Source organism: Myxine glutinosa, chromosome 7 (genome assembly GCF_964187855.1).
Source record: "Myxine glutinosa chromosome 7, kmMyxGlut1.1, whole genome shotgun sequence".
Classification (NCBI taxonomy): Eukaryota; Metazoa; Chordata; class Myxini; order Myxiniformes; family Myxinidae; genus Myxine; species Myxine glutinosa.
The window spans coordinates 96,024,566-96,049,542 of NC_136267.1; the positions used below are offsets into that span (position 1 = coordinate 96,024,566).

A 24,977-nucleotide genomic window follows, 5' to 3' on the forward strand; every position below is an offset into this window, starting at 1 on the left:
TATAAATATGTACGTACAGTATACTGTACGTACGCGCAACCGCTGCTTCGCATTCACAACAGAGGCGACGTACAGTATTCCTTTACTCTGTCTGTGTTAGCCATGGGTCCGAAGAAGGATAATGCTAGTGTTTCCAAGCGTAATGTGGTTACGATGGACGATAAGGTAAATCTGATTAAAAGGTATGGAAAAGGTGGAAAAGTGTCGGTGATAGCGCATAGCCCTCATCGCGAATCGGAACCGCAATGCATCATGGGATCGGAAAGGGACAATAGCGCCGCCACAAACTACACCACGGAATTGCAGCTGGCGCGGTTTTTTAAACCATTGATATTAAAATAAAAAGTCGCCTGTAACCACCGGGATTTTATGCTGATTCCGAATCTGTGTCTAAAACATTTCTCCGATGTGTAGTTCTTGAGTTATAAGCGGACATCAAGACAGACAGACAGACACTCCTCCTTTATATATAGAGATATATATATATATACCACCTTTAAAGGCCATTTTTCCTCGCAGAGCAGGGGTTGGCCTTTTTTGGGCACCGTGGTCCCCTTTTTGAAGCAATGTTTTATGGCCGGATGCCCTTCCTGCACCAACCCTGTTAGTCGCCCCTTGCGACACACAGGGAATTACCAGTGAGCTGGTACTCAATTTGCCGACCTCGGAAGGATGACAGCCTGAGTCAACCCCCCTGGTGTTAATTCAGCAATCGACCGGGATTCGAACCCAGGTTCCTAGGATCCCAAGCCGGCACCCTAACCGCTAAGCCTCATGTATCATGCTCTATAAAGAGCGTTGGTTCTGCTGTAGCAGTTTCTTTGCGAGTGTTACAATCCTGGAGGGGTGGTCACTCCGACACAGGAAGTCAGGGCAGGAAATTGGAATTGGCCAGTGTGCCAGCGATAGCTCACCTCTTCGTGAAAAACAACATGGGATTTTTTAACATCTACCAATTAATGCTGGTAAAAAACGCCCAGTTTAACGCACATACAAGGGCCGCAACATTGATGCATTGCTCTGCCTGTGAAACACCATGGTGACAGTTTATAGCTGGATGGAGATTCAATCCCACTGTAAAAGCTCAGAGGTGAGTGTGCATACCTCTAGGTCACAGTGTGCTAGGTATAAAAATATTATTGCATTCATGACCTTTACAAGCCAGCTTGCCCGGGGGAGGAGCACCATCTGCAAGCACGTTTCTGGCGACTTCATCATTAGTAGGGAGTAGATGCCACATTCCCAAGTACACCGCAGTTTAACCAACCTTGTAAGGGCCAAAAGGCCAAAGGGTGAGCAGCTGTATCTGCCTTTTGCAGTCTGTGCATGGTTGGAAGTTTGTCCTTGTAATTGTAATTTTGTGGCTACTTCTCCAGGTCAGAAGTTTGTGCACTAGAGACGAGATGTCATGTGCAACCTCATCCCCCCCATCCAACCTGCCTGCCGCATGTGGCAATTTATTCTTTTTTTTATGTATACATGGTCAAGGTTCATGGACAAGGTAGAACACAGAACGGATCTGGATGCAGCATAACAAAAGGAACAGCAGGAGAATGGGGAAATGGACAGACTGACAAACAAGGGATGCAGGTAACGATGATGGGTAGGGGAGAACACAAGGGGTGGACAAGATGGAAAAAGGGTGGGTGGGTGTGGTTTAACGTGTGGAGAAAAGACCATGGTTAGGATGGGGAACGATTTGAGATGGTGGTGAACAGCTGTCTTGAAGACCTGGAGGGTAGAATGAGATTGAAGAGTGTGAAGGTGGTTCCACAGGCGGGAAAAAAGAGGAACAAATGAGTGGAGGGGAGCAGTGGTTCTGGATTTTGGGAGTTTCAGTATGAGGGGGTGGCTGCTGGACCACGTGTGTCCTGCAGGTACCTGAGGGGGATTGGGGTTGACAAAGCACGGAGAGGGCAGAGGGTGCATGCCCAGAATGTAGGCGGAAGAAGACGGAGACCACCGACCTATTGACGAAGTGATAGGCCCGTAGACAACTTCATCGTGAGAGATTCCAGTGATCTTCAAAGTCTTGGTTTCCACAGAATCACCCTCAGCAAGGTGTGAGGCAGGTTCCCCAGCCCAGAGGGGTGAGCAGTACTCCATCAAACTGCAGATGAAAGCTTTGTAGGTGGATAGGACCTCATGTGTGCCAAAGAAGGATTTTGCTTGACGGAAGATACCCAGTCGGCGTCTGGCTTTGGAGGCCAACTTTGAAATGTACCTTGTCCAAGATGGTCCTTTGGGGGTGGGGAGGAGAGAGAGACAGAGATTTCTCTGGTTTAAAAGACATATTTCAAGTGTTTGACTAGTTTGTGATTTTTTTTTTCTTTCAAGGTCTGAAGATAGGGAAGAGGCTGCTGCCCGTCTGCCAGAAAGATGAGGGATGTCACAGCAGAGGGTGGAGTCAACAGCAAAGAGATAGAGGATTTTTCCAGTCAGAGATAATTGAAGATGAGGAATATGAAGGGGCCTAGAACACTGCCTTGGGGCACTCCAGCCTTGGAGAAGAGAAGAAAGGATTCCGTTGAGAGCCACACGTTGGCTACGTGAGTGGAGAAAGTCAGTCATGCAAGAGTGGAGTTGGTCTTGGATCCCATAGGCAGACAGCTTGGAGAGCAAGGTGGGATGCAAGACTGTAACAAGAGCTCGAGATATGCCCAGAGAGATGGCCCTGATATAATGTCTGATATTGAGAGCCTCCATCCATTGTTGGGAGAGTAGAAGGATCATGCACACGGTAGAGTAACCTAATCTGAATCTGAATTGATGATCTGAGATGAGGCTGTTGAAGAAAAGGAATGATTTTTATGTCAACTGTGATGATGGATTCCATGACCTTGCGGATGATTGCAAGTAAGCCAATTCGTCTGTAGGTGGAGGGATCAGTTTTTGCACATTTTATGTAATGTGATGTTGGCTGATTTCCAAGCAGATGGAAGATGACCGAGGGTAAATGATAGCGTGAAAAGGGCAGAGAGAGGAAACGCAAAAGCAGCAGAGCAGGTTTTTAGGGCACGTGAGCTGATGCCGTCCGGTCCAGTTGCCGAATCAGAGTCGAGGGTTACCAGAAACTTGTCCAGTCCAGGTTCCCAAAACTGTTATGCGGTTCCTGGTACATTTACAGTGAAGGGGGTTGTATTTGACAAGTGGTGAATTTAATTTGATGCAGGTTTGAAACAAGACAGCAATAGGTATGGTCTCCAGTACACTGTTACTGTACAACAGGTTTATGTTAGTGAGTTCCGAATGGTTGATCAAGTCGCACAGCCACCACATGGTATATTTAAGGAAATAATTCACCAAATGTCCGTCTATCTGTCTGTTCAAAGGTACCGCAAAAACGGCTGAACCGATCGCAACGATATTTTGGGTGGGTAATCCTAGGACCCCCGGAGTAAAATAGGCTATATTGTTTTTCCAAGTTTTCCAATTTTCCAGTTTTTCCAAACACGATGGAATAATATTTACCGATATGAACAGTGATGTGGCTTTTGTTGAAATTCTACAAATACTGTTTATTCTACGTACCAGGAGAGAATAGATAGACTCCTGACGAACTCTTCCTATATAAACGTGCGGCTCCGAAGTAACATGGCAGCGTGTGCAAGGCGACTGAGAAACAGGTGTAGCGGCCACTTACGTGTTACAGATTCGGCGCGCACTCTTCACACATAAACGTGCGACTGAGAAAGACGTGTGGCGGCCGCTTCCGTTTTGCAGAATTCAATCTTTTTTTTTAAATTGGCGCCATGTACCGTTTAGATTTTGATGATTTGCATGTGATATGATTTAACGGATGTTTATATGAATCGTTTAAAATAAAAAAGCCTTCAATTTCTGATATTTTGCCTTTTCATTTGGGCCTCCCAATTGAAGCCCCACCCGTAGGGTGGGTACCGGTGCTAGTTTAAGTAAACTACAATGAGGGCACCATCCCTGACCAAGACCGTATTACGAAAAAAAAGTTTAAAGTGTGAAACATTTTATCTGACATGTTTTAATATAGGGTTGGCCTATTTCGCATTCCCATTTGATTTCTTGCAAATTGTATGGGGGAGTTGAGGTCATCAAAAATTCCACCACTTTTTTGCAGACTCAATACATGCCTTCTAACCAAAGGGAAACTTACCGAGTGGTTAAACGTGTCCACAGCTTCAGCTCCAAATCACAGGCCCACAGGTCAGCGCTAGCGCGCATTCCCTGGAGCCCACCGTGCAGGAACATACAAGATTGCCAAAGAGCAACCGCATGTTCGTACCTGGGTCCGGGGCCAGCAGCACTTCTCTGCAAACACCACTCGCCACTTTCTGTCAGGAAAAAGGAACATTGATGCAAGAACTTATTGTTTTTCCTCACAAACTGTCTGGTTTTCAAAAGATCTGGAATTGACCTGGAAGAATGAAAAACTATAGAATCAAGAATTGCAAATGTTACAAAAATCTGAAACATATGGTGGCCAAACAGCCTTGTTTGTAAATATAAAAGATGTACCGAGGTCCAGCATCCAGAATTCATCAGAGGGGCCACCGAGGTCCATGTAGCCACCATACACATGCATTACATGATTGAACAACACAGCGCTGTGTCCACGGCGGTTACTGGGAACCTGTACAAAACATTACCATAACTTGTAAGTACAATTTACCCTGCTGAGTTTCGTTAAAATAGAACACCTTACCCTGCTGTAGAAATGAGGCAATTCAATATTTATGTGGATGATCAGATGAAAGATGAAACCAATGCTCGAGGTTCGAGTGAACAAATATCTGCAGCCCAATTACTGTTATTACCTCCACCACCAAAGGTGGATGGGGGTTATGTTTTCACCCCTGTCTGTCTGTCTGTTTGTGAACAAAATATCTCAAAAGGTTGAGCACGGATTCGGAGGAAATTTGGCAGAGATGTAGCGCATGTCACAAGGACGAAATGATGAGCTTTTGGTGAAGATCCGGATTCGGCTACTAGAATTTTGAAGTAATTCTTCACCATTGGGAGAGAGGGCCAAAACTATACATAGCAGGATTTCTCAAAAAGTTGTGAACGGATTTGGACGGAACTTGGTGGATCGGTTGGGTGTCTGACAAGGACAGATAGATTCGATTTTGGTGAAGATCTGAATATGGATTCGTATATGAGAATTATTTAATTTTTAAGTGATTCTTCACCATTGGGAGATAGGGCCAAAAATGATACATAGCAAGATATCTCAAAACGTTATGGATGGATTTGGACGAAAGTTGTTGGACAGGTTGGGTGTGCGACAAGGAAGAATCGATTCGATTTTGGTGAAGATCTGTATATGGATTCGGATATGAGAATTATTTATTCACCATCGAGTGATATGGCCAACAAGGTGGAGGTATGTGCCCTCTACTGAGTGCCGTTCTAGTCTTCCTAATGTGGAGGCAAATCTCCAACCAGTACCTGCCTCTCCATCTTGCTGTCACTTTGCAATCGCCTCTTCCATTGGTGCTCCTCTAGGAAATGGCAAAAACAACAGGACAGGAGAGGAAATCTCACTTCGGCCTGGTTTGCACTCGTCAAAATCAAAACACCATACTCGCATGAAATAAGCAGGCAACAACTAGGATAAAATACGAGGGGGAATATTTTGCACAACCTGCACATGAGCAATGGTGTGCATAATTAAATGTTTATTATTTTTGCACAGAAACAAGAGGTTGTTACAAGAGAGACAAAGCCAAAAATACTCCATGGGATTGTGTGGTAGGGGAGTGGTTGTGGGGAATAGTTATAAATATTTACAGCAACACCACCACCAGTATGAAAGATAGGCATATAACTTCTTTTTTTTTTTTAAATACCGACTTCTTTCTTTCCTGGAAGTTCTAGCAGTGTCCATATGTTTTATACCCCTCCCACACCCCCCCCCCCCCTTCCCATGCCTCCTCCCCCCAAGCCCTCTCCCTCCCACAGATCTCCCGATGTCCCTGTTCACTGTGGTTGTACTTGTGTGCTTCCCCCTCTCTCCCCATCTTGTCTCCCGCTCCCTTTATTGTATGTTTTGTGTGTCCGGTTTTTTTTTTGTCATGAATGTTAGCTCGTACACGAGCCTCGATCTTGTATACGAAAAAAAAAAAAAGAAGGGAAGTAGCCAGTTGAGTCAAGGACATCCTGTGTGAGGATTCGGTCAGACAGATAATGTCAGGAGATGGAGAGGTGACCTGGATAGAAAAGTTTCCTCGATATAGAATGTGGATATTCCACGTGGGTTGCATGACCGACCTGACCCGGCCCCAACACATGAGATGCAGTGCGTATTAAATGGAGGTAATTGAACAGGTGACTCGGCAGCAGCAGGTTAGGACCTCAGGAGCTCCTTCTGACCCTATTCGGCCAATAGCTGAACCGGCCTGAGCTTGACTGGCACGATGGCCCCATCCTGTCCTCCCCACACCGATTGGCGGTTCGGCCGTTAATCCAATGGAACCCCTCCCCTGTGCCTCTCAAATCTTTGGGGGAAATGCCCGTGGCGCCCTTTGCGCCAAAACTCATGTCTTTGCGAGGTTGCAAGGCCACATCTCCACAATATAAGAGCATATATGACAGGTTACATAGGAAAGAACATTAAAAGGGGATGTAATGGAGAAGCGGTTTTAGACACAACATTCGGGAGGGAAGTAAACAGTTTCCATGCAAATATCAATGCATAATCCTACATAAAAATTAAACTAGAGAGTTCATAGAACACCTTACCCAAGCAGTCTTTAGAAACAATGACATGGGCGTGGTCTCGGATGGAACATTTGTTTGGTGGTGATGACGTAAAATGCTGTAATAAGTTGACCAAGTACTGCTAAACAGAAGCGTTTTGAAAATGCCAAGAAGCCGATTTGTGTTCCACATTGTCCAAGTGTATAATTCAATTGAAATACAATAACGATTTTAAAGGTTGTATTTGTTCGTTTGCAGCCATTGCTGCAGCATCTTTTACACCGCTTTATTTAACACTTCACGTTAGTTATTCATGCCTGTTGTGTGTCCTTCATGACGTTATTAAAAACAGTAAGTTTCCGAGTTGGAATGATTTTCCATTTTGTTTGACTGTCAGACAGATCGACTAAAGATCATCTCATTCCTCTCTGTGCATTCGCAATCAGAGCAAATTCGAAGCCAAAATACTGATGCACTGCAGGTTTGTTTTCCCATTCATGTTCCGATTTGCATTCAAAATATAACATTCAATTGGAATTAAGTTGTTCCTCGATCATAAGCTGACAGACAGACAAAGTGAACCAATAGCTTAACTCCACTTCACGCTTATGCTAAACATACACAGTGGGTCCATAAAACAATATTATGCTTAGATTCCGAGATGGGTGCATGGGGTCCATAAAACGTCAACGCTCACCGATGGAATATTCCCAATGGGGAGCAATTTTGTTCCAAGGTTCACCTGGGAATCCACCAAAGACCACCAGGATGTTCTGTCAAACAAAGAAGTAAAAAAAAAAAAAATTGTGATTCGTCTGTGATTTCAGATGGGAAATGTCCAAAGGGAATGTCAAGACTCGGTTTACTCTTCACCCACCATTGGCAGGTGTCTGAGTCAATTTGTTTTCCTAACAAATCCAACCACCTGATTCTTCCAATCCTGCAACATCGTCACCTCTTGCAATCATCTGTCCAATTATAACCCCACTATTAAACACCATACACCTCACTGCTTGATTGTATACAGATACAGGGGGCTGCAAAAGTAGGTATACAGTAATGAAAAACAAAACATGCGCACAAAACGTATTTTATTGATTAAACAAGCATATCAATAATAACATATCAATAATAAACATATCAATAATAAACATATTAATCCCTCAAATGTTCAAACTGTTTGCCCCCGGCATTCACACACTCCACTAGTCGAGTGTGGACACCCACGCACACTCTGGCACAAAGGTCTTTATCAGCATCAATTTCCTGGCAAGCCTCCCGTATGAACTGAATCATGGCATCAACAGAACGTGGCTTGCGTGCGAAAACCCTGTCTTTTACACATCCCCAGAAAAAGAAGTCCATAGGGGTGAGGTCCGGCGAACGTGGTGGCCAGTCAGCGGCTCCCCGACGTCCAATCCACCTGTTGGGAAATTCTTTGTCAAGTAGCGCACGCACAGTGAGTGCGAAGTGCGGTGGCGCCCCATCCTGCTGAAAGTAGAAGGCGTCCTGCTGCTGTTGTTCGCGTACCTGTGGTATGATTGTATCCGTCAGCATGTTCAGATACACGTGTTGATCGACAGTCCTGTGCAGAATGATAGGTCCAACGACACCTTTGCAGGACAGGCCAGCCCACACTGTCACCCCAGGTTGATTGAGCTGTTGCTCAATCGTGACTTTAGGGTTTTCAGTTGCGTAGTACACACAATTGTGCCGATTAACGGCACCCGATAGCTTAAAGTTTGCTTCATCGGACCACACGGTTTTGCGCAGAATGCTGTCACCCTCTCGTTCCTCGTTCAGGATGGCTTCGCAAAATTGTAAACGCCGATCCGAGTCATCCTCTAATAAACCATGTATCAATCGTGGCGCGTACATTTTCAGTCCTGCACGGTGCATCAAACGACCCAACGATCTGCGTTCAATACCCAATTCAGATGACGCCCTGTTTTTCGATTTCTGAGGGCTCTGGGTAAATGCCAAGGCGGCTTGCATTGCATTCTCTGGCGTTGTCACGGTGACTGGTCGACCACTCTTCGGCGAGTTGTGGATAGACCTCGTCCTCTCAAATTTGTCACGTATCCGGTAAATCGTGAGCCTCGTTGGTGGAGGCGATGCAAATGTTTCTCGCCACTGCTCTCGCACACGTTCACTATTCTCTGTCTTCCAGTACTGTTTCAAAATCCATTTGCGCTCCTCGTCCGTTGAATTACCAGCCATCGTTAAATTTCCACTTCACCTGCAAATAATAGATGTATTATAGAAAAAATTACGAAAATAAAAATATTTAAAATGGTAATAATGATTTTAATGAAGTAAATGAATTCTAGTATTAAATGAATCCTAGCACCACTATTATAATACTGGTAATACTGGTATAATCCTTACTGTATACCTACTTTTGCAGCCCCCTGTATTCAGACAGACAGCTCTCCTTTTTTTCTTTTTTTTTGTATACAAGATCGAGGCTCGTGTTAGAGCTGACATTAATCACAAAAAAAAAAAAAACCAGACACATAAAACATAATAAAGGGAGTGGGAGACAAGATGGAGAGAGAGGGGGGTGCACACAAGCACAACATTTGAGAGCAGGGACATCGGGAGATCTGTGGGAGGGAGAGGGCTTGGGGGGGAGGAGGCATGGGAAGGGGGTGGGGGGTGGGAGAATGTCAAATTCCAAACATCAAATGTTTGGAAATTCCAAATCCAAACATTTGTCCCCATCATCTGCACTCTGTGGAAGTGCCTTCCAGCATTTGTCCGGCCACGCTCGTCCCTTCAACTGTTTAAAGCATCAGCTTATCATCATGTGGGATGACAGGATGGCCTGAAGGTATATGCACACTCGCTGTTGAGCTGTCTAGCCTGGGTACGAATGTGGGCCCAGCTATAAACTGCCATCCTGGTGTTTCACATGCAGAATGTGGCATCAATGAGTGCACCATCCATCAGAAGGACGTCGAGATGGAGGTTAGCTAGCATTCGTTTGTGGAAGTTAAAGATCGTACGGTGTCTTTCATTAATAGTCGGCGAGTTCTCACCGGCACCCTGAACAAGCAGCATCAACAACTACGTGATCATGAAAGATCCTTTTTTCGTGCGTTTACTTCATTTTACATCCTGATTGACATTCACAGGTAGACATGCAATATGATTGTGAAGTGCAGCATATGCTGACCTTTGATTAAACCTGTCAGATAAGTGATGGACAGGTACACTTCGTGTATACGAAAGCAAGCATACTCTGAGATAGCAAGCATTGGAACTTGGTTTCAATGAACCTCCAAGAAGACCCAGACCACTTGCTACGTGTATTCCAGGCAGGAATTTGTCCTTTTTTCAGGGTGCTGTCAATAACTCGCGGACACATAAATGTAAAATAAAATAATATTTAAACTAGAGCTTCCAGGGAAGCAGAACTCAACTGAACTGACTGGCGGCCATTTTGTGACGGATCGGGTTGGAATGCAATAGCAACCTACCTTGTGTGGTAAGGGTTAAACATTCTAAGTTTGATCAAAATCTGTTAATATTTGTGGACGCTAGTGTTAACGTCGTTTTCATGACCAAAAACAAAATGGTCGCCTAAGTCTGCCATTTTTTCACGGATCGGGCTGAAATGTAATACCAACCTGGTCCTTGGGGTAAGGATGCTGCATGTCAAGTTTGATCAGAATCGGTTGATATTTGTGGACGCTGGAGTGTTAACGTCGTTTTCATGACCAAAAACAAAATTGTCGCCTAAGTCTGCCATTTTTAAACGGATCGGGCTGAAATGTAATACCAACCTGGTCCTTGGGCTAAGGATGCTGCATGTCAAGTTTGATCAGAATCGGTTGATATTTGTGAACACTGGAGTGTTAACGTCGTTTTCATGACCAAAAACAAAATTGTCGCCTAAGTCTGCCATTTTTAAACGGATCGGGCTGAAATGTAATACCAACCTGTTCCTTGGGCTAAGGATGCTGCATGTCAAGTTTGATCAGAATCGGTTGATATTTGTGAACACTGGAGTGTTAACGTCGTTTTCATGACCAAAAACAAAATTGTCGCCTAAGTCCGCCATTTTTAAACGGTTCGGGCTGAAATGTAATAGCAGCCTGGTCCTTGGGCTAAGGATGCTGCATGCCAAGTTTGATCAGAATCGGTTAATATTTGTGGACGCTGGAGTGTTAACGTCGTTTTCATGACCAAAAACAAAATGGTCGCCTAAGTCCGCCATTTTTCAACGGATCGGGCTGAAATGTAATACTAACGTGATCCTTGGGCTAAGGATGCTGCATGTCAAGTTTGATCAGAATCGGTTGATATTTGGGGACGCTGGAGTGTTAACGTCGGAAAGTTAACGGATGACAGACGACGACGACAGACGACAGACGCCGGAGAGTTCAGTATGTGATGAACTCAACTGGACAGTAGTCCAGTTGAGTTTAAAAAAGACACCTTGGGATCATTAACCTCCAGCAACCAGAGCTAACAGACAGGACGTTCAGTTTAATGCCCATTCGAAGGACAGTATACATATTGATACCCCTGCAATTTCATCACAGGTAATAAAGGTTATTACTTTAAAACGTTACGGAATTTTAAAACAAGTTGAACAAGCAGTGTATAAGGGAATCCTCAATTGGTTGGTTAAGAAGTGTCAAGAGATTGAGATTAGAGGGTGTTAGTACGAACTTTGTTTGAGGAACTTACACAACCCTAAATGTACCTAACGCACACCTTGAGTTACCTCTTATTTTAAATTGTACTTCTTGAATTTGTCTGCGATCTCCGTGGTGTGATACCTGTGAAGCGACCATGGTGTGGTCCTGTAGCGTTGGTGAAGGGGTGCCACAACCTTCCAGCCGTTCCCATTCATTCGTCGCTGCAAATAATCAGGAGATAAATGCTTCTTAATGAAATCAGCTGAGTTATGTCGAAGTTATACATACTGTACAGCACGGCATGACCATATACAAAGAAAACGCACTATTTATGAAAAGGTGTAATCATTGTGACAGAGCTTGGACCTCCCAACACAGGAAGGAGTTGGACATGTCAAAATATATTACAAAATATATCGGTGTACTTCTATGTGCATTGCAAGGGATTTGAACTTGGGATTCCAACATTATGAGCCAAGTACTCAGATCGGAACAAACAGGGTACAATATCTCATTTCGTAAGGAAGCATAACATACTATATATAATTATTTCAAAAGTGTCTACTCATCTGTTTTTGTTACCTCTGGCACTCTGTGTTTTCAGCTCTGTTTGTCTGTCTGTCTGTCGGTGAGCAGGATATCTCAAAACGTTATGGACAGATTCAGATGAAGCTTGGTGGACAGGTTGCGTTGTTGTGACAATGACGAACTGTTTTTAAGTGATACTTCACCATTGAGAGATAGGGTAAAAATTGAGAGATAGGGGAAAAGGGGAGTGGAAGGGGGCAGGCGTGGGGTAGGTTAGGTGAGATATATATATATATATATATATCCCTTGAAGAGGGGTCTTTGACAGGCCCCTCTGTTTTGAGGGGGAGGAGGAGATGGGAAGACAAATTTACCCGTGCGAAGAGTGCTTTAACCTCAGCATTGCCCAGGTAAAAAGGAAAATTGTAATACCCTCTGTCACCCCCACCAGGTGGCGCTACACGGTACACATTTACATAGCGAATTTACGTCCCACCCCCACAGCCCTCCCACACCCCCACGAGAGGCCGCGGCCACACAGCCTGTGTTACCCCCACACAAAGTTGTATTTTTTTGTTTTTTTTTGTATGCAAGATCGAGGCTCATGAAAGAGCTAACATTAATCACACAAAAAGTCAAACCGACACATAAAACACAAAATAAGGGGAGCGGTAGACAAGATGGGGAGAGAGGGGGAAGGACACAAACACAACATTTGAGCCCTGAGTTTGGAGTTTGTAACTTAAAATATGTGGCACTGCATAAGGAACAAAGACAGACAGACAGAAAGCCACAGAGAAAAACAATGGTGGTGTGGTGCTGTGCATACACGATTCGTTTGCCAAGAAGGTAGGCCACAACGTGTTGTACAAACTGAAATGCTTTATTAACAGCTCGCACGTAAGCACTGGGCGGGCTCGACTATCGAGCCCGCATATATGTCCCGACGCCACGCCTTGCCCCCGGGCGTGGCCGGTCGGCCGAAAGGCGGGGCATGTCCTCAGTTCCACCCTGCGCCTCGTGACGCCTTCGCTCCGGGCGTGGCCCGAGCTGCGCTTCCACGCCCGGGTACTCGCGCCACCCACTGGTGCGCGGAATTAATGCCCACTGACAATGTGTCCGCCAGACGCGCCCCCCCAGAATTCCCGCACACCTGAAGGGTGAGCTTGCGAGGAAGCCGGATGACCCGGCCGAAATGCCCTCTGGCGATGCGTGCAGGGCTGGGGGGTAGCGGGGCTGGGGGGTGCCGGGGGTCTGACCGCCGGGGGGCGGCCTCGACGCGGAGGCAGAGCTGCTTGCGGGGCGGTGGTCCAGATCGAGGTGGGCCGGCTTGAGGCGGTCCACGGAGATACGATCTGGAGTACCGCCGATATCCACGGTGAAATGTTTGTCCCCGGTCTCCAGCACGCGGAAGGGCCCGTCGTACGGGGGCCGCAGCGGTGCCCGGTGGGCGTCGTGCCGGACAAAAACGTACTCCGCCGTGCGAAGCTCCGGGGCGACGTGGGAGGACGGGCAACCGTGGTGTGCCGTCGGCACCGGGGCGAACCTCCTGGCGGTCTCCTGCAGGGTGGAGCGCTGTTGCGCCGTGGACCAAGGAGCCGTGGAGTCGGGGATAAATTCGCCCGGTACCCGCAGTGGTTGTCCGAAGACCAGCTCCACCGAGGCCACGCGCAGGTCGTCCTTGGGCGCCTTCCTGAGGCCCAGCAGGACCCAGGGGAGCCTGTCGGCCCAGCTGCCGTCGTGGAGGCTGGCCCGGAGCGTGGCCTTCATTGAGCGATGAAAGCGCTCGCACAGGCCGTTGGCCTGGGGGTGGTAGGCCGTGGTGCGGTGCAGCTTGACGCCGAGCCCTTGCGCCACCGCTCCACAAAGCTCCGGGGTGAACTGGGGGCCGCGGTAGGACGAGATGTCCGAGGGGGCACCGAACCGGGCAACCCACGTGGCGATGAAGGCTTGCGCGACGTCATCCGCAGCTGTCGCCGCCAATGGCACGGCCTCCGGCCACCGGGTGGTGCGGACCACCATGGTGAGGAGGTGGGTGAAACCCCGCGAGGGGGGCAGAGGTCCCACCAAGTCGACGTGGACATGGTCGAACCGACGCTCGGGCACCGTAAACGGGGCCAAATGGGCTTGGGTGTGGCGGTGGACCTTTGCGCGCTGGCACGCGAGGCACATCCTGGCCCAGTCGCGGACGTTCTTCCTGAGGCCATGCCAGACGAACTTCGCCGCGACGAGCTTCTGGGAGGCCTTCGTGCCCGGGTGGGACAGGCCGTGGATGGCGTCCAAAACCGGGCGCTGCCAACCAGCGGGCACGATGGGGTGAGGCTGGCCGAGGGAGACGTCGCACAAGAGGGCAGTGCCCGCGACGTCGAACGGCACCTCGGAGGCCCGTGACGGCAGTCCGCAAGGCCTGGACGTCAGGGTCCGCGGTCTGGTCCTCCGCCATCCGGGCATAGTCGATCCCGAGGTGGACCGCGTGTGCGACGGACCGGGAAAGGCAATCCGCCACCGGGTTGTCCTTACCCGCGACGTGACGGATGTCCGTCGTGTACTCGGACACGGCAGAGAGGTGACGTTGCTGCCGGGCCGACCATGGCTCGGCGACCTTGGCCATCGCGAAAACAAGGGGCTTGTGATCGACGAAAGCCGTGAACGGGCGGCCCTCGAGCAGATGGCGGAAGTGTCGGACCGCCAGGTGGAGCCCGAGCAGCTCGCGGTCGAAGGTGCTGTAGCGGCGTTCGTGCGGGCGAAGCTGCCTGCTAAAAAACGCCAGCGGCTGCCAAGCACCACTCACCCACTGCTCGTGCACCGCGCCCACCGAGTAGTCCGACGCGTCGGTGGTGAGGGCGATTGGTGCATCGGGCGCCGGGTGCGCCACCATGGTGGCGTTGGCCAAGGCCAGCTTTGCGCCCGCAAACGCCGCGGCCATCGGCTCCGTCCAGGCGATGTCACCTTTGCCCGGCTTCCCCCGGAGGGCCTCGTGCAGGGGGCGCAGGAGCTGGGCGACGCGGGGCACGAAGCGGTGATAAAAATTCACCATGCCCAGGAATTCCTGGAGCCCCTTGATCGTGCGGGGGCACGGGAAACTCTTGACCGCCTCCACCTTGGCCGGTAAAGGGATGGCCCCGTGCCTGGTGATGCGGTGCCCCCAAGAAGTCGATGGCGGTGACGCCGAATCGGCACTTCGCGGGGTTGATTATCAGGCCATGCTGGCCCAGGCGTTCGAAGAGCGTGCAGAGGTGGAGCAGGTGCTCCTCCCGGGACGCGCTCGCGACTAGGATGTCGTCCAGGTAGATGTAGATGAAAGGTAAGTCGCGCAAGATGCTGTCCATGAGCCGCTGGAACGCCTGGGCCGCATTTTTTCAACCCAAAAGGCATCCGCAGGAACTCAAAGAGGCCGAAAGGGTTGATGACGGCCGTCTTTGGTACATCGTCCGGTTGCACGGGGACCTGGTGGTAGCCCCGGATGAGGTCCACCTTGGAGAAAACGGTCGTGTTTGCCAACCGGGCAGAAAAGTCCTGAATATGCGGGACCGGGTAGCGGTTGGGGGTGGTGGCGTCGTTGAGCCGGCGGTAGTCACCGCACGGCCGCCATCCGTCGCCGGGCTTGGGCACAATGTGCAGAGGAGAGGCCCATGCGCTGTTGGAGCGCCGTACGATGCCCAGCCGCTCCAGCGTGGCGAACTCCGCTTTCGCCACGGCGAGCTTCGTGGGGTCGAGGCGGCGCACCCGGGCGTAGACCGGTGGTCCGACGGTGGGGATATGGTGCTCCACCCCGTGTTTGACGGCCACCGCTGAAAAGGTGGGCCGCGTGAGTGCCGGGAAACTGGCGAGGAGGCGGGTAAACTCGTCCGCTGCCGGAAGCGTACAGACTAACCTCGCCGGGACGGAACCGCTCAGCAAGCCGCTTGGCAAGCCGCTCGGTGAGCCGCTCAGCGAGCTGCTCAACGAGCCGCTCAGCGAACAAGTGAGCAAGCTGAAGGTTTCGGCCTGGACGAGATGTCGACGCTTAACGTCCACCAACAGCCCATGCGCACAAAGGAAGTCCGCACCAAGCAGGGCCATTGGCACGCTGGCGGTGACGAAAGACAATTGGAAGCGCTGCCCTCTGAACCGCAGTGAGAGGCAACGCTTCCCGAATGTGCGGATGGATGTTCCGTTGGCGGCGAGCAAAGCGGGGCCCCGGCCCGCGGCTTGCTTGTCGGACGCGGAGGCAGGGAGGATGCTTTCCTGCGCTCCCGTGTCGCACAAAAAACGAAGACCAGACGAGGTGTCTGTGATGAACAGGAGGCTGCCGGAATGGCCGACGCTCATGGCCGCAAGTGAGCGCCGGCCCGGTCGTTTCCCGACCCATCGAAAGAACACCGCGGGCGGCACTTTCTAGCCTTGCGGCCGAACCTGGCATGATAGTAGCACCAGGTTTGCGGTGGTGGCAGCCGCGTCGGCCGTGCCGGCGGCGGTGGTGGTGGCGGCAGTGGGCGGGGCGTAGCAGCGGCCACGAGGGAAGCAGGGGGCGCTGTAGCCTCTGCACCGGGATCCACTACGGCAGCACCGTACACCGACCGCCTGTCGCAGGCCGCGAAAAATTTGTCGGCCTCTCCGGCCAGGGCGCGGGGTTCCGTTAATTTCGAACCGGCCAGCACGAGCCGCACCTGCACAGGTAGCTAGCGGAGGAAAAGCACTCGGAACAGGAAATCCGGGCGCTGGTCTCCAAGAAGCGACAGCATAAAATCCATCCGAACGGACGGTCGTGTGTCGCCGAGGGCGGGAAGGTCCAGGAGGCGGTCGGCACGTTCGACCTCCGTGAGCCCGAACGTGGCGAGGAGGAGACGTTTGAGCACCGCGTACTTGTGGTCGCCTGGCGGGCGCCGAAGGATGGACACGACGCGGGCGGCAGTGCCGGGCCCGAGGGCGGCGACCACGTGGTAGTACATGGTCTCGTCCGCCGTGATGCCCCGGAGCTGGAATTGAGCTTCGGCCTGCACAAACCAAACGTCGGCTTGCGCTTCCCAGAACTCCGGGAGTTTGACGGCGACAGCGTTGATAGCCATGGCGCGTTCAGGGGTCAGCTACAGCTGAACCAGTCGGGGTCACCAGTGTGGTGCTGGGCACACACGATTCGTTTGCCAAGAAGGTAGGCCACAACGCATTGTGCAAACTGAAATGCTTTATTAACAGCTCACACGTAAGCACTGGGCGGGCTCGACTATCGAGCCCGCATATATGTCCCGAGGCCACGCCTTGCCCCCGGGCGTGGCCGGTCGGCCGAAAGGCGGGGCATGTTCTCAGTTCCACCCTGCGCCTCGTGACGCCTTCGCTCCGGGCATGGCCCGAGCTGCGCTTCCACGCCCGGACGCTCGCGCCACCCACTGGTGCGCGGAATTATTGCCCACTGACAATGTGTCCGCCACAGTGGTTTACAAGAAGTGGTGCAGTTACCTTCACCACCGAAGGTGGATGGAGGTTATGTTTTCACTCCCTGTTTGTCTGCTTGTGAGCAGGATATCTCAAAAGGTTATGGTTGAATTGGGATGAAACTTGGTGAACAATATATATATATATGTAATAGCATGATATCTCAAAGTTTTTTTTAAACCCTTTTTTTTTTTTTTAACACCCAATTTTATCTCTGAAATGTGTATCATATAGGGCTGCCTGTTGGGAGTAGGGACATAGGACATGACCTTGGCCCCTGTAGCTATCCTCAAGTGGCCTGACCATATCTGTCCGTTTTGTGCATAACTATACGTGCCTACCCATTGCATCGCTGATGTATTTAATCAAAAGTCAGCATGTTGTACTTCACAAACACATTGTATGTTTATCTGTAAGTCTCATTAAGGAAGTAAAATGAAGTGAAACACACGAAAAAAAGGATATTTTATTAACACGTAGTTGTTGATGCTGCTGCTGTGGTTTTTGTTGCTGCTTAGCCCCGGACAGTTCTCTCAAACAGGTCCGGGGCACAGAGACGGCCGATCGATCTCCATGGAGCGACCCAGAGATCCCCCACATCCAGGATGGTGTACCTCCACTTTCACGAAGTCAGGGCCACGACTGAGTTAGAGAGGAGACATGGACGATAGTGGAAGGGCCAGTCCATGAGGACCAATTGGTAGGCTACTGACCGTGACCACGCTGCCCCGATGAATCCAGGAAGCAGTGAGAGAATGGTGAATATTTGGCCCCAACTTGCATTGGGGGGGAGGGGGTACAACCAATGCGAAGAGGTGTTCCCAATAGTTGCTGTTGCTGTGGTTGTAACTGTGGTTGTTTGTGTGCTCATTCCATGTGCTATTATATATTTTTCTATTGCGTCAAGTGTTACTATGTATAATTTTGTGACCTCCTTCCGTGTCCGTCACACTTTATTCTAAAGTGTTCCTAAAGCGTTATACAGGGCAGGCGATAGACATCATCATCAAAATAAAATACGCCATTTGGTGTCTGTCTGTCTGATGAATTTTTGACCCTAATACATTTCGTCATTACTTATCCAATCTCAACCAAACATGACAGGACTGAGGGTTATATAATGAAGGTTGTAGCACATTCATTTGCCTGCTCCCCAAGGGGGTTTTCTCCCCCGAGCGGGTTTTCCCCGCCATTGCCCTTAATGGGGTTGCATGTTGAGGTGTACATACATGTTAAATTAGCTTTATCGTGGCGTTTTTCCAAGGCCGCTTCGAATAACAAAACTAACGATAATAGCATAATATTAATATTACAAAACAATATTAATACCATTAATGTCCCACCTCCCCAAGGGGTTTTTCCTCCTTGAAGAAGCATCGAGTCAACATTTGTAAATAGCTTATCATGGCGTTTCTGTGGGGGCAAAAGCCCAACAGCCTCTACCAGAAGTAAACATATTATAAACCACAAACACGTATGATTAGCTTTTTAAACAGTCGCTAATGCGGTTTATAACACGATACGAATAAATTTGGAGGAATCCCAACATCCGTGAGGTAAGTTTTACTTACAGAACTAAGCAAAGATCTACTGTGCTCTTTATACCCCACAAGTGTTTGGCAAATAAAATGGCCCTTCCTGGTGCTAACGTGGTTTTTCATGGTGGCCTTTTGAAACTCGCTCCTGCTGTTTAACACGAAACTGAAAGGGAGGAAGATGTGTGTATATATATATATATATATATATATATATATATATATATATATATATATATATATATATATGTATGTATGTATGTGTGTGTATGTGTGTATGTGTGTGTGTGTGTGTGCTCACTTTCCAAGTCAGCCGTTCCTTAACGGTTTTGAATGGAGCGCTTGCTCGAATGCTTAAACCACGTGGCGATCTCTCCACAAGAAACTTGGTAAATGAACACACCCAATGTTCTTGAGACCCGACCATAGATTGACTGTAATCGATATACCCCAAAGAGGAATGACCCTTCCTGCCACTCCCATAGTGTGCAGGTGTACTAGTCATAAAAATGAGGGATTAAATTAATCATGAAGTTCCTCTGTTGTTCCACTGTATGTACGAATATAATTGCATTGTCACACCCATATGCCACTGTAATACCCAGGAAAAACGGGTAAAGCAGGTAAACGCGTGTCACGTGCATGTATGTACCCGACGACACACCTGCGCATACCAGAATGTTGATAACCAACCTGAGTGCAGTAAATAACCTCTTTCAAACCTCTTGTAATTTTTCCATGAGCCTCGAACTCTGCCTGGATCACCGCCAGAGGTCTGGTAGGGTCACTTCATTTTACATCCTCAAAGAGACTCGCAGATAGACATACAATATGTTTGTGAAGTGCAACATTCTGTGTTCATTTCCCCCTCTGGCTGTGGATTACTGCCAGGCGGAGGGGGCACCATCGAAGGGAGCTTGTTTTTTTGCAGCTGAAATTGTGAAAATACAGTTTTGCTGAATTGACGAGTTTGGGAGGACCCACTGTTCTGAAAGTCAGGAAAAGTAAAAGTTTGATCCAGCTTATTGTCCGATTACATTTATAACGTCTATCAATTTATGGTGATCACAGTTCGGGTACAATATTTGTAGGTGAAGTTGGTGACATCTTTTCTGGAGTAACTAAAGGGGCATTTCCCCCAGGGGTCTCGCGTCACCACTGCCTTGGATCATTTTCAGGGTTCGTTTCATCATCATCATCATCCCCTATTGCGCCGTTGAATCAACACCAGGTGGGTTGATTCAGCCTGTCATCCTTCTGAGGTCGGCAAAATGAGTATACCAGCTGACAAACTGGTAACAGGGGGCACTGCATCGGCGGCAGAATGATGCAACCAACAGCCCCAAACTGCATCCCAACATATCAACGGAAGTAACGGTAGTCCTGCAGATCTTCCGGTCTGCACTATGGATGTGGTACTTGGTGGTAAATTGGTGGTTGGTGCTAGTACCCCACCATTCCACCAAACCTTGTCCAGAGCCCATTTGAAAACTTCAACAGAACACAACCGTCCGGGGAAGACCGCTCCAGTCCTTAACAGTAATCATTTTCCCCACGTCTAATCTTTAAGCCGGCTGTCTTGTTGATCGTTTAACATGATCTCGTGACGCGCGAGCCCGTGTAACTTTTTGCTTTCGATGCCGAACGAACCTGCTCTGTACCGCCAGAGGTCCGATAGGGTCCGCGAGCCAGCGCTCCCTCCGTGGATGAACAGCTCGTCGCACAGTACGCAGCACGCATGTCTCGAACGCTGCACAGGGGAGGCATCCGCACGAACGGCCGAGCACGGCTCTCCGAGAGACAGACGATGCCACCCGAAGGTCCCCGACTCCATCGCAAACCTGTCTTTCGGGCGTTTTGCCCTTCGCTGACTTGGATCATAGGAATCAGCGATCTTCCATCTCAACTCTCCCTTTCCATATCCCGCCCATTTTAGGTTCCCGCCCATTTTAGCTTCCCGCCCATTTTAGCTTCCCGTCAAAATGTTCCTTCATCTCGTCCCTCATCATAGCCAAACTGTATATCCGATCAATCCCTTTACCATTCTCCTCTCGCTTTGCTTCCTCTGCTATTACCGCACCATGTTGACATACACCCTTTCATTATTTCGACTTGTTTCTCTCCCTAATGCATTTCGATAACGTGCTTGCTTGCGATGTGCAAAGAAGCGGTGTAAACGTCGGCGTCCCGCAAGTGGTGTATGCCTATATGATTTAAATTAATTTGATCTATTTATATTTAATAGAAAATACGACAGTATAATTGGCACATAATTACAATAATCATAATGAGGTGAACTGGAGAGGAGGAACCCGAACCGACAAACACTTAATTACCCCAATTTAAACAGTGTATTACTGTACAGTACATCGTTTCAGCCTCAATAACACCACCACGTTGAGCGTTCACCACACACACCTCCACCTCCCCCCCGCTCCTCCCATGGTCTCCAGTTTGGATTGTGCGATCCACTCTGTATCTCATCATGTGTCCTTTCGACGAAGCCGCGGACGAGTTCGGCCTGGAGCGCGTCGAATGGCGGAGAATCATGGGCAGGCGTGTTGAGGTAATCTCCCTGTAAATGGCGTCCTCCCCAAGCGAGGGCGGCTGCTAGTGCTTAACCATTTTTAGTACGATTATGTGTTAGTGTTATAAAGCGGGCCGGTCGGGAGGAGGCGCTGCAGTGCAGCTTGAACGTTTGGTTTGGTCGGACCGACCATTGCGATCGGTGGGTGCATGCACGACGGGCTTGGGATGAAATGACCCCCAGGCAATGGAGGCGTCTTCGGCGTCCTCTCTCCATTTGTTCACATTTTGAATACGTAATGCGAGGGTGCAACTAGTGCATGCATGGGTTAGCGTGCAGCTAGTGCATGCATGGTTTAGGGTGCAGCTCGTGCATGCATGGGTTAGGGTGCAGCTCGTGCATGCATGGGTTAGGGTGCAGCTAGTGCATGCATGGGTTAGGGTGCAGCTAGTGCATGCATGGGTTAGGGTGCAGCTAGTGCATGCATGGGTTAGGGTGCAGCTAGTGCATGCATGGGTTAGGGTGTAGCTAGTGCATGCATGGGTTAGGGTGCAGCTAGTGCATGCATGGGTTAGGGTGCAGCTAGTGCATGCATGGGTTAGGGTGCAGCTAGTGCATGCATGGGTTAGGGTGCAGCTAGTGCATGCATGGGTTAGGGTGCAGCTAGTGCATGCATGGGTTAGTGTGTAGCTAGTGCATGCATGGGTTAGTGTGCAGCTAGTGCATGCATGGGTTAGGGTGCAGCTAGTGCATGCATGGGTTAGGGTGCAGCTAGTGCATGCATGGGTTAGGGTGCAGCTAGTGCATGCATGGGTTAGGGTGCAGCTAGTGCATGCATGGGTTAGGGTGCAGCTAGTGCATGCATGGGTTAGGGTGTAGCTAGTGCATGCATGGGTTAGTGTGCAGCTAGTGCATGCATGTGCTAGGGTGCAGGTAGTGCATGCATGGGTTAGGGTGCAGCTAGTGCATGCATGGGTTAGGGTGCCGCGAGTGCCGGAATTGGTTTAGGGTGCAGCGAGTGCAGGAATGGGTTAGGATTCAGCAAGTTTAAGTTGTTTTTGTTTTTTTTCCTGTAAACAAGATCGAGGCTCGTGAAAGAGCTAACAATCACACAAAAAGTCAAACCGACACATAAAACACAAAAAATAAGGGGAGCGGTAGACAAGATGGGGAGAGAGGGGGAAGGACACAAACACAACATTTGAGAGCAGGGACATCGGGGGAAATGTGGGAGGGGGAGGTGGGAGAGGTATAAAACGTATTGTTACGTGTTCCTCCCCGACCTGCTGGTCTCGGTATACCACCGAACCCCGAGAGGAATCACGGCAGAAAGAATAGTTATTCAGTGTCAAAAGCAATCACTAATGAAACCATCCATGACACCACCAAATGAAACGATCAAATCAATAAGGAAACCACACCAATGGTTGTCAACGAACAAATAATATATTAAAAAGCACACAGGAAACCATACAACAATGATAGCAATCAGCCATACAATCAATCTCTTAAGATGGTACTGAAGCGCGATGCTGCGCACGCAAATGCTTACGCAAGGAGCAAGCGGACAACGCGGTTCATAAAAGAGTCTTTATTGAAAGTACTCAAACTGCAGCACTGAGCTGCTCCGGGCTGCGCGCCCCATGTATATCTTGAGGCCACGCCTCTCTCTTGGGCGTGGCCGCCGCCCACTTGGTGCGCGGAATGATGTCACCACGCCAGTGGGCTTTCGTGTCCGCCACACGCGCCCCCCCAGAATTCCCGCGCACCTGGAGGGCCAGTTTGCGGGGCAAACGGATGACCCGGCCGAAGCGCCCCCTGGCGATCGGCGGCGTCCGGGGTGCAGGGATGCCAGGTGGGATGCCTCTGGCTGCCCCTGGGATGGGTGCAGGACCGGGGGGCGGCGGGGCTGGGCGGTGCCGGGGGTCCGCCCGCAGGGGGGCGGCCCCGACGCGGGGGTCGGGCCACTGGCGGTGGATGGTCCACGTCGAGGTGAGCTAGCTTGAGGCGGTCTACAGAAACGCGGTCAGGAGTACCGCCGATGTCCAGGGTGAAGTGCTTCGCCCCGGTCTCCAGCATGCGGAAAGGCCCGTCGTACGGGGGCCGCAGTGGTGTCCGGTGGGCATCGTGGCGGACGAAGACGTACTCCGCCGTGCGAAGCTCCGGGGCGACGTGCATCGGTGGGTGCCCGTGGCATGCCGTTGGCACCGGGGCGAACCTCTGGGCGGTCTCTTGCAGAGCGGAGCGCTGCTGTGCCGCGGACCATGGTGCCGTGGAGTCGGGGAGGAACTCGCCCGGCACCCGCAGCAGTTGCCCGAAGACCAACTCCGCCGCGGATGCGCGCAGGTCCTCCTTGGGCGCCGTCCGGAGGCCCAGCAGGACCCAGGGCAGCCTGTCGACCCAGCCGCCGTCGCGGAGGGTGGCCCGGAGCGCGGCCTTCAATGAGCGGTGAAATCGCTCACACAGGCCGTTAGCCTGGGGGTGGTAGGCCGTGGTTCGGTGCAGCCGGACCCCGAGCCCCTGCGCGACCGCCCCCCAGAGCTCCGAGGTGAACTGGGGGCCGCGGTCGGACGAGATGTCTGAGGGGGCGCCGAACCGGGCGACCCAGGTGGCGATGAAAGCCTGCGCGACGTCCGCCGCCGTCGTCGACGCCAAGGGCACGGCCTCCGGCCACCGGGTGGTGCGGTCCACCATGGTGAGGACGTGGGTGAAACCCCGTGAGGGAGGCAGAGGTCCCACCAGGTCCACGTGGACGTGGTCAAACCGACGTTCCGGCACCATGAACGGGGCCAACGGGGCCTGGGTGTGCCGGTGCACCTTGGCGCGCTGGCACGCGAGGCACGTCCTGGCCCAGCCGCGGACGGCCTTCCGGAGGCATGCCAGACGAACTTGTCGGCGATCAACCTTTGGGAGGCCCTCGCGCCCGGGTGGGACAGGCCGTGGATGGCGTCAAACACCTGGCGCTGCCAGCCCGCGGGCACGATGGGGCGAGGCTGCCCGAGGGAGACGTCGCACAAGAGGGCCGCGCCCGCGCCGTCGAACGGCACCTCGGTGACGCGGAGGCCCGTGACGGCGGTCCGCAAGGCCTGGATGTCGGGGTCAGCGGCCTGGTCCGCTGCCATCCGGGCATAGTCGATGCCGAGGTGGACTGCGTGGGCGACGGCCCGGGAAAGGCAATCCGCCACCGGGTTGTCCTTTCCCGCGATGTGCCGGATGTCCGTCGTGTACTCGGACACGGCCGAGAGGTGACGCTGCTGCCGGGCCGACCACGGCTCGGTGACCTTGCCCATCGCGAAGATCAGCGGCTTGTGGTCGACGAAGGCCGTGAACGCACGGCCCTCGAGCAGATGGCGGAAGTGCCTGACCGCCAAGTGAAGCCCGAGCAACTCGCGGTCGAAGGTACTGTAACGGCGTTCGGGCGGGCGAAGCTGCCGGCTAAAGAACGCCAGCGGTTGCCAAGCTCCACGCACCCATTGCTCGTGCACCGCACCCACTGCGTAGTCCGAGGCGTCGGTGGTGAGGGCGATCGGTGCATCGGGCGCCGGGTACGCAAGCATGGTGGCATTAGCCAAGGCGAGCTTCGCGCCCGTGAACGCCGTGTCCATCTGCTCGGTCCAGGTAACGTCGCCTTTGCCCGGCTTACCTCGG

General features: G+C 50.9%; 2 protein-coding genes across 8 annotated transcripts in view; one reads left to right on the plus strand and one right to left on the minus strand.

Moving 5' to 3' along the window:
- LOC137431438 (leucine-zipper-like transcriptional regulator 1) overlaps nucleotides 1–20,850 on the minus strand; it is a 36,521-nt gene extending 15,671 nt beyond the window's left edge. Inside the window, exons 1-6 of one of the 6 annotated variants that reach the window (XM_078782024.1) lie at nucleotides 20,453–20,738; nucleotides 11,469–11,548; nucleotides 7,376–7,451; nucleotides 5,428–5,480; nucleotides 4,495–4,609; nucleotides 4,133–4,310 (exon numbers count right to left, since the gene is read on the minus strand). In XM_078782024.1, the coding sequence (XP_078638150.1) occupies nucleotides 4,133–4,310; nucleotides 4,495–4,609; nucleotides 5,428–5,480; nucleotides 7,376–7,451; nucleotides 11,469–11,548; nucleotides 20,453–20,636 (686 nt within the window). In that variant the 5' untranslated portion in view covers nucleotides 20,637–20,738. Of the gene's footprint in view, nucleotides 1–4,132; nucleotides 4,311–4,494; nucleotides 4,610–5,333; nucleotides 5,481–7,375; nucleotides 8,918–11,468; nucleotides 11,549–20,452 lie in introns of those variants that run through there. The other 5 variants (XM_068122757.2, XM_068122759.2, XR_013624118.1 and 2 more) reach the window with 5 other exon arrangements.
- Nucleotides 20,851–21,097: 247 nt separating this feature from the next.
- YAE1 (YAE1 maturation factor of ABCE1) overlaps nucleotides 21,098–24,977 on the plus strand; it is a 38,543-nt gene continuing 34,663 nt past the window's right edge. For both annotated transcript variants that reach the window (XR_010985267.2, XM_068122763.2), the window contains exon 1: nucleotides 21,098–21,368. Coding sequence is in view for 1 of the 2 variants with exons in the window: in XM_068122763.2 (XP_067978864.2) it covers nucleotides 21,288–21,368 (81 nt within the window). In the remaining variant the exon portion in view is untranslated. The remainder of the gene's footprint in view (nucleotides 21,369–24,977) is intronic.